The 9,943-nt window shown below is 45.8% G+C and overlaps 1 protein-coding gene across 1 annotated transcript in view; it reads left to right on the top strand.

The window, feature by feature from the left end:
• Positions 1 to 4,678: 4,678 nt before the first annotated feature.
• KCNK10 (potassium two pore domain channel subfamily K member 10) overlaps positions 4,679 to 9,943 on the top strand; it is a 96,373-nt gene continuing 91,108 nt past the window's right edge. The window contains exon 1 of the mRNA XM_077820393.1: positions 4,679 to 4,808. Coding sequence (XP_077676519.1) covers positions 4,757 to 4,808 — 52 coding nt within the window. The 5' untranslated portion in view covers positions 4,679 to 4,756. The remainder of the gene's footprint in view (positions 4,809 to 9,943) is intronic.

Genomic DNA, 9,943 nt, shown 5'->3' with positions numbered 1-9,943 from the left:
TAAATATTTTTTTCCTCTGTAGCAATGTCGCTTGTCTCCTTTCCCTTTTTTCTATTTCAGGTTTTTAGTTTTTAATCATTTCATTTTTGGATTTTCACAACATTAAACAGCTCAGAAGGACATCAGCAGGAGGTATAGATGGATTACAGCTTTTCTATGACCAGAGAGAGCAGCTACAGCAAATGTGAGACATGGAACAATCTTCTCAATCAGAGATGAAAGATTTCAGAAGACAATTTTATATTTAGTATACATATTTGAAAAATAGGCAGATCATCTAATAGCAGTAGCATGATGTCTCAGAGACTGATATGTATTTTAAATCTAATCATATCTGGTTTTCTCAATGCATCAAAGAAATGGCAGCATTTTATATAGAAATCACCTGTTATTTCCTGCATCAATACACCTTTCATTATTATTCTTCCCAAATTCACCTTTTAGGATCTAAGTATGAATAAATAATATTTATTCACCTGCACCACTGAAAATTCCATATGTTACATCACAACAGTGTCTAAATCACTCATGCCATATTGCTAATGAATAATAAAAGGGCACTTAACATTTTTTCCTCCTGTTAATAACATTCTAAAAGCAAACCTTGTTGCCTTTTGTCTTGGGATGGTAATGCCAACCCTGTAAGGCATTGAGTGTCAACTCCCACTGACTCTAATGGAAGTTAAGGGCACTCAGCACCTCTTCCTATTGAGCCTTAAATGAAAATACAGTTTTAAACCCAACCAACTTGTGAGCTACTGCTATGGGGCCCAATCCTGCATACTTTTATACAAGTAGAAAGATGGATCCTGCACTACTTGGAATTTTTTAAAGACAATGTAGGCAGTAAGCAGTACTAAGGCTGCTGCATTATCAGAGGTGCAACAGCTTGAGGCACTATGCTTCAAGACACAAGCTTGCTCTTTCCTTAGAAATCCATATCACTAAAAGGTGAAAGGTCTCATATTTGCAAATGATGACTGTTAAGTTCCTATGCAACAGCTGCATAGGCTGTGAGAGGAGATTTCATTGTGCTAAATTCATCCATGGTGTAACCCCCATTAATTTTAGTGAAGTTAAATCCAGGTATTTATTTGGTCCATGAAGTAGAAATCACAGTTCTGAGGTACTGAAATAATTGAGCAAGATTTGTCTGCTCACAACATAATAACTAATTGCAAAGAAGTTATATGACATCATGTGGTTCAGTATCTGATTGTCTTTTTAAACAAACCTTATTGATTTGCCACAAGCCTCTTAAACCATATGGCTGATAGCAAGACAAATGTTTATATAGATGTTGCAGATGCTGTTTGGGAAGTGCATTTACAACCGTGAAAGGCAGGAGACAGGAATGTGGTAATATAAAATTAGAATTTTTAAGATACTGTAAGTCAAACAAATATATAGGCACTTCCCTGAGGTCAGTTTTACTAAAACATGACTATGAACATATGAAAATCCCTCTTCATAAGATAACACTGACAATCAGGGTCCAGATGTCTCAGGAGTTTGGTAATGGAGTACATGAAATGTTTACCCCAGGCTACAGATTTAAATCCAGCCCTGGCTGGCAGCAATTGAAAGCTGTTGGCTTTCCAGTAGCCTCTGTAAAATGAGTTTGGTGATCTCAGTCCAGTTCTCAGAGGACAGATGTCCACAGCACAGAATCCACCACAGCAACTGCTGGCAGTCATAGCAGAAAGGTGAAGTAGTAAAGGGGCTATGGAGACTGAGATAACTAAAGGTGGTACTTCTAGTTCACAGGTGTGGGGGTGAAGCTTGCTGGGTTGCTATCCATGCTGTAACTGTTCTGTGGGAGAAATAAAGGCTTTAATCTCCAGGGGTGTCAAGATGGCATCTTTCATGAGTGCTAGGGAGTAAAAGGTAACAGCACACAAGTTCATTTAAAACTCTTGCATGGCATCATTAGTCCTTTAGTGATGTGTGGACACTGGGTTTGGAATTCTTCTCAACAGCTTGCCTAAGCAAAGACATACCTGAATCATCAAAGGTTTCTTATTCATGATCAAAGTCATTGTAAAGTAATTGTACAGCACAGATGTAAAACCTAATCTGAGTTTTGTTTCCATTCAGTTTGCTGAAGTAATGTCAACAGGAATCCCAAAGCCTCTTCAGAATGCAGCGGGATTCGCTTTCCCGTGAAATACTTCCTGCTTCTGGTGTCATCACTACACTCATGTTAAATTCAAGTCTGGCTCATTATCATTCCCTCCATGTCTTCCCTCACAGCAACCTCCTCTTCTCCTGTTCAACACACCACAAACTGCAGGGGAGTTGAGATTAGGGAAAAGGAAGGAAGTCAATGGCCTAACTCCTTGAAAACTTGCTGCGCTACTTTAAACTAGTTTCTTAAAACTAAGTCTCATGTTAGGGACTCCCCTCCAAACAAACAAAATGCACTTAAAGAGGTGCCACACTATTGGTTTTCCTTTCTTCTTGTTCAGCGCTGGACAAAGATTGGGGTATTTACAAATGTTTCTGAAATTAATTTAAAAAAACAAAATTCAGGTTCTGTTACTAGCCAGAACCACAGTTTGTAGGAGGAGAAAGTTGGGCCGCCACACTGGTTTTCTACAACAGGGATTTCATGTTACCACTTACCCAGGTTTAATCCCGGGGCACAGTAGCCAGGGCAGCTTCAGCAGGGCAGCCGCAGAGGGGATTGTTCAACAACAGAGATGGGGCAAAATGAACAATTTCCAGCTTGGCTCAGGTTTGAAATGGGAACCTCTCTCCTGACAATGGAGGGCATAGGTGCAGGAAAGAAGGGTGCAGGAACTAGGGGTGCTGCCAGATCCCCTGGCTTGAAGTGGTTTCCATCATCAGGGTTTAGAGTTTACAGTTTGGTTCAATAGCTCTCAGTACCCCCACTATACAAATTGTTCCTGTAGCCCTGATGGAGGGAGTGGGGGTTCTGATCCAGGCCCTGACAGAGTCAGGCTCCTAATGATTGAAATCTACCATGCAGATCTAGATTGCTGACACCCACGCCCTGGAAGTTTGAAGGCTTCAGGAAGCCAGCTGGTCCCCTCCCTATTCACCCCCATTTCTTTTCAGAGCATGACTGTTCCCTGCCAACAAAGGGTTGGTCTCCACTGTCAAAGAAAGGGGACAGCGCAGGGTTAACCTCGCGCATCTGGGGACTCCGGTCGTTTTCAACCCCTCTGTGGGAGAGTCTAACACGAATATTGTGACTTTAGCTCAAGATCCAGCCGCTCCTTCCTGGAGTGGAGTGGGGCCCATCTATCTTTGGCTGGATGTCAAAGGCTTGTTACCTGGAGCAGGGAGAGAGGAGGAAGGATGCAGAATTAGCACGCGAACAGCAGGTGTCTAGTAACTGCGAAGGAAAATGCAGCCCAAGAATCCCCGGGGCCCCTCAGGGCGCCGAAGGGCAAAGGAACATCGAGTTCTGCTCCCCTCCCCCTCCCGCAGGGCTCCCCAAGAGCCAGCTGAACCCCACCGCCTGGCTCGGGTTTGTCCGGTGCCAGCGCTTTGTAGGTATCTTAAAAGGGGGGCGGACGGAGAGGGGAAGGCTCCTGGATGGAGTGTGCCCTGTCTTGTTGCCCCGGCTGTGCGGCTCCCACCTAGCACACAGGGCTGGAGGATGCACGATCAAGCATCCCACCCGTTTGCGGCAAGGACTCCCAGCGCTGCCCTCGCTCCTGCCAGGTGCTGCTGCTGCGAGTAGCTAGTCAAGCGTGTCTCCGGCTGCAAACTCCAGCGAACAACCCACGGCAGCCGCCGCCTCCTCCAGGGAAAGACTCCAGTAAGTATCCGCCGAGAGCCCTCCCGCAGCCCCCGGCGACCGGCGCTCCTGGGCTCTCCTCACAAAGGGAGTCGGTTTCTCTTTGCCTTGCTGGCTCCCGTTCGCACTCACCGAGCCGCTGCCCCGCGCCGGGGCAGAGACGGGGCTCCCCGGGCTTCCCACCAAAGCCGTAGGGCTCGCCTCCTCCTCCTCCTCCTCCTCCTCCTGGCTGCCTCGCCTTGGCCACACGGCGAGCCGCGGCTGGCGGCATTGACAGGGGATGGTCTCCCCCACCCTCCCACGGGCCACGCCGCTGCGGCGTCCAACCTCAGCCGGATGCCTGCTCTGTTTGCTGCTGGTGCCTGGCGCAGAGCTGGGCTGGTTCTTGGCGGTGCTGAGGTTGGAGGGAGTGGGGGCGGTGTGTGTGTGTGTGTGTGTGTGTGAGTGTGTGAGTGCTTCCTTCTCGCCAGCCGCAGTAGCTAGGAGGGAACAAGGCTGGCTGTTTTCCCTTGGCACCCTCAGGTCTGCGTCTCGCTAGCCTGTGATACACTCACGTGTGCACCAGTCAAATGTGTAATGCTGCAGTGGGCAGCCCACCACCACTGCCGGATCAGCTGCAAATGGACTGGGCGAGCCCGCTGCTGAGGAACCCCGCGCGGGAGCGAACAACACCTCGCCTCTGACGCCCCATCTCAGTGCAGCCCCTGTGTTTCCTCTTTCAATCAGACCCTCTCTCACTTTACTTCCCCCCTCCCCAGGCGGGGTGCTCCCCTCCCCCGCTTTACTCTCCAATCCTAAAGCCTCCATTCCCTCTTTCCACCTTCCCTCTTGTATTTGTATGTTTCTTTGCTTGGCAACCACCGGCTTCCCTCAGTCAAACGGCGCAGACTGCCCATCATTTGAAATTAATTTGTTTGACTGCAGCACCGAGACAGGAAGGTTGGGAAATTTATTTAATTCCTTTCCCTCCCTGTGCAAAAGGAAGCGATGAAATTTCCAATCGAGACTCCAAGGAAACAGGTGAACTGGGATCCTCAAGGTTGGTGTTCCTGACTTTATTATTCGTGCTGGTATTATGATTCCTCCTGCGTGGCGATGGGAGGAAAGTGTTTGGCTCGGAATTGGAGTAGATGCTTCTTTACAGCCTGCTCCCCATGTGCACGGCTCAGTCTGTCTCATTTAGTCTTACCGGTGGCTTGAAGCTCGGAAATGTTACTAGGATCTGGGGGAAGGAGAGGCGAGACAAACCGTTTTTTCCCGATTTGACCTCTCCCCCCTCTCCCCCTCCCCTCAGTATTTTAGTATTTCCATTGCAAACTTGTCTGGGATGGCTGGGTTCACCGCATTGGTGCATTGATTGTTTTATTTTATGCCTGGTTCCTTTGTTGTTTCTGGTGGTCATTGCACATGGGTGGTGTAGGGGTGGACACAGAGGTGACTGTATGGCTCTGGTGTCCTCGGCGGTAAATGTCTCTTGGCAGGCAGCTGGGGGTAAAAGGCTACTGCAATATGTCCTACAGAGTGGGCAGCAGGAAAGGCATGTTAAATAATGGAACCCAAAGGGACCTTTCTACGCCTGACTCCATCCTATTAACAATCGATCAGCAGAAGCTGGTAGATTGATTAACTCTACACTTAGTTTTTCAGCGTGTTGGTGTGGTGGGTGGAGGGGAATATGTCTACGCCAGTGCGGTGGTTTGCTGTAAAACGATCCAAGTTGTGTGTGTGTGTGTTTCTTTTAAATACTTGCAGCGCCCGAGGCGGTTAGTTACGATCTATTGGCTAAGTAACTGAAAGGGTCCTGATGATTAACATACTGACGTGCAATCTCTCTATAAACGATCAGTAGAGGATCTGAACAAGTTGAAGCCATATGTCCAGGTTTGCAGTCAGCAGCTGTTTAATAGCGCCCAGAGGAACTATGAAAGAAAGGATGGCATAGACTTGGATTATTGGTCTTTCTTCTGCGGGTCTGGTTTTGATTCTCTGCTACCCCACCCTGTTTAGCTACAAAATGGGACATTTAAAACATTTCTCCTAGTTCAGACCGACCAAAATGAGATCAATATCCTCAGGCTGAAAAGTGAGGTAGTGTCTGAATAACAGAACATTAAGCTTTAGTTTAAGCACTGCTACCTGCTTAATATGGTGAAAGCTGAAATAGACACATAAAAACCCACCCTGTGGTTCACAACAGGAATGTGAGCATCAGTATCTCTTAAAATATTTTATCTCAATAATAGCCTGTGTTTATAAGGCATCAGGTGTTCTGAAAAGCAGAATTCAGCAGTGTAAGCACTTGTAGAATGAGTGTAACAGCATCTTTGCTTATTATTTATTTGCTGCTGTCTCTTTTTTTGAATTTTATCTTACTGGAAATTGCAGCAAAAATTTGAAAAAAAAATCAACAAAAAATCACACATGGAATTGTGGAATGGTGCTATTATGACGACACCCTGTATACAGCTCCATTATCTGGCAGTCAGCAATGGGGGTGTGGGTCCCTGCAACAAGTGGTTGGTCACAACTCACCACGTGCATTCAAACCCCAGTGAAAACCAGCCAGCACAGATGGTGTGTTTCTTCCCTCCTGAGTTGAACCCTAGTAAGGACTGCAGGACTGGGCCTATTATTTCCCACAACTGTACAGACATCAGTCAGGCATCAAGGATGCTGATGTATAACAAGGAAGTAAGCAAAAAGAGGCATGTTAATTTACAGTTTTATGACAACCACAGGAAACAGATAAATGTTAGCCCTGTGAAGGATAAAATTAGTAGGGAAAAACATCTTGGGTCCAATCCTGTAACCTTTACATGAGTACTCCCATAACATGCACTCTGTTGAATAGTCCCATCGAAGAACTAATCATGTGAATAAGGGACGCAGGTCTGAGTCCATAGGGTTCAATTTTGTAAAGAAGATAAAATAAAAACTGCCCGCACAAAAGCTCTAGGTGCCCTAACAATTAATTAGACTTACAGTCACAGAGGCTGTATGCAGTGTTGTTGTAGCTGTGTCGGTCCCAGGATATTAGAGAGACAAGGTGGGGGAGGTGATATCTTTCATTGGACCAGCTTCTGTTGGTCAGAGAGAGACACGCTTTCGAGCCACACAGAGTTCTTCGGGTCTGGGAAAGGTACTCAGAGTGTCACCGCTAAATACAAGATCAAACAGATGTGCTAAACTACTAGACTAGACTATCTGTTTGAACTTGTATTTAGCTGTGATACTGAGTACCTTTCCCAGACCTGAAGAAGAGCTTTGTGTAAACTCAAAAGCTTGTCTCTCTCACCAACAGAAGTTGGCCCAATAAAAGATATCACCACACCCACCCAGTCACAGATAGATGCTGTCCATTTGGTCATCTGCATCCATATATATGCCAAAGGATGGCAAGTCTTTGAATACCATAATGTTTGTGGAGTTAAAGATAGCACTTTTTAGGGTATGTGCTTCCCAGCTTGGGTAGACAGACATGACTTCGCTTGAGCTAAGACACTAAAAATAGCAGTATGGCTGTGGCAGCATGGGCAGTAATTCTGGCTAACTACGGGTACATACTCAGGTGGCTAGCTTGAGATGTCCCCGCAGCCACAATCCTATTTTTATCACTTTAGCTCCATCAGAGCTAGCACGTCTGTCTACTCACATTGGGAAGCACATTCCCAGATGTAGTGTAGACATACTTTAAAGATCCACATGTGAAAATCTGTCGGTAAGAAGGCTGTGAAAGGGATTAAGAGATCTTAACTATTAAAACAGGTGATTGGTGTTCAATCAGTACATAGCTTCATATATCTAGCTGCATTTAAATGCATGTCAGTTCAATATATCTTGTTCTGGTTGTCAGGCACATAACCCATAGGGACCGCAGTTTGTCCAGCATGAATTTAGCCAGAATATTGTACTCACTTGGGGCTAGATCCACAAAGCGATGTAGGCATCACAACACCTAACTTGTAGGTGCCCGCTGCTCAGTGAAATCCTCAGCCTTGAGCTGGGTGCCCAGGCTCCCGTACGATGCATGAAGCAGGTTAGATGTTGAGAATGGGATTTCCCAAAGCCAGGAGCCTAAGTTAGCCAATGGAGATGGCAAGGAGAGTAGTTTAGGCACCTATCTCCACTCAGCATTCACAGCTTTGAACCCTGTCCTGGAGTTAAGTGACAAAGCCAGGTCTATCCTTTCTCATTAGAAATCAGAGAGTGACCACCTATTACAGCCAACAGCCCAGTGGCCAGGTAGTTCACCTGGGATATGACAGCTTTGCTTTCAAATCCCTGCTCAGCTTCATTTGGAGCAGGGGCTTGAACTTGAGTCTCCCACATTCCAGGTGAGTGCCCAATCTCTTGCTAGCTCAATGAATATTTAATTAGTAATCTGAAGTGGAACCATTTCAATAGGAGAGACTGAGAGACCCACCTCAGAATACTTAATAGTGAGGGGGCTGGGCAATCACATTAGAGATGGGGACACTGGTTTCAAGACTCTGCTCCAATCAGGCGGGGGGACAGACGGACGTGAAATAGATCTCCAACATCCCAGGTGAATACATGACCTCTAGGCTATTATTCCTGATCTGTTTGCCCACTGTCATCTTTTGTGTGAGGCCTGATGCAGTTGGCATGCTCAGAGAACACCTACCGGATTGGGCCCCACAGATGTGGTCAGCGGGTGGAGTGTGTGTGTGGGGGAATGTCTAGACTGAGATTCCCACCAGGGTTTAGTTGTGAGACCAGGCGCCAAGCAACTTGGCAGCATCAGGATTTAAGCAGTTTCACACATGCCTACCTACAGAAACTGACGCACCGTGGGAATTTAGACACCCACAGCATTAGGTGGCAGCTAAGAAGGGATTCTGAGGATCTCAGTGGTACCTAAATGTTGAATTTAGATGCCAAAAGTGGCAGTTAGGCACATAAGTACCTTTATAGATTTATAATATCTGAAGTACACCCATTTATGTTTCTTTGCTAGCAAGCCAGCAATTGGAAGATGTAACATGCTGTAATGCAAGTGATGAGCATTATATTTAGAAACATACAGTTATTCCCAAGATAATTTTGTAACAAATGATCCCAGATGATGTTTTCCAGAAATGACATATATCTTCCAAAGGCCAAAGATCTTGTAATGGAGGACTGCATGAATCAGGGGATTGGTGAGGATGCTAGTTTGAATCCACGTCAAGATATTAATCACTTAAATGAATTAGTGCTCAGATACCACAGCACTGGTTGCACTGTAAATATTTAGATAGGTAAATAAATTACCATCTAATGGCTTTTTTGGGGGCTTATATGAAATTGGTGTTCTCAATCCACACAACAAACACCCCCAGCCACAAACCAATGTACCATGAAAAGACTTTCTGAAAGGGTATATACAGTGTATACAGGTGGAAAGTAATAGAAGAGAAAGCAGGTGTTTAGCAGACAGCAAATGGGCGGCTGTTCAGTTTCCAGCCGTAACGCCAAGGAAGGAATGGATCATGGAAACTAAATCAGACATTTGCTCCGCCAGGTGATACCTTCAGGGGAGGGTTGCCACATAATGGTAGTACGGAGAGGGATATTTTTGCTGTCCCTGCCCAGGCTGCACCTGTTCCGTGGATAAACAGAGTATAAGCTGTTGTTCTGGTGCTCCTCTCCCCCTCTGGATCCCTCATTCTGACCCTGTGACCTTCACGCCTCTGCCTGGTTTTTCACACTTTGGCCCCTGTAATCACTTAAGTTCTGGGAATGGCCCTTTTATTGCTTTGAGGAACTCCGTCCACCATTCCAGGATTTAGATATGCTGGCCCTTTTAGTGAGCCTTGAAATTCACATTAATGAACATATCAGATACCTACATGAACACTATTTGCTGGGGAAGAGTCAACATGGCTTTTGTAAAGGGAAATCTTAGAATTCTTTGAGGGGGTCAACAAACGTGGACAAGAGTGATCCAGTGAATATAGTGTACTTGGACTTTCAGAAAGCCTTTGACAGGTCCTTCACCAAATGTTCTTAAGCAAAGCAAGCAGTCATGGAATAAGAGGGAAGGTCTTCTCATGGATCAGTAACTGGTTAAAAGATAGTAAGCAAAGGGTAGGAATAAATTATTAGAATTTACAATAGGGAGAAGTAAATAGTGGAGTCTTCCAGGGGTCTGTACTGGGACCAGTGCTGTTC

The sequence above is a fragment of the Eretmochelys imbricata genome, chromosome 6 (assembly GCF_965152235.1).
Source record: "Eretmochelys imbricata isolate rEreImb1 chromosome 6, rEreImb1.hap1, whole genome shotgun sequence".
In the NCBI taxonomy this organism is placed as follows: Eukaryota; Metazoa; Chordata; order Testudines; family Cheloniidae; genus Eretmochelys; species Eretmochelys imbricata.
The sequence above is the reverse complement of the archived record's forward strand: the minus strand, read 5'-3'. Positions and strand labels throughout refer to the sequence as shown.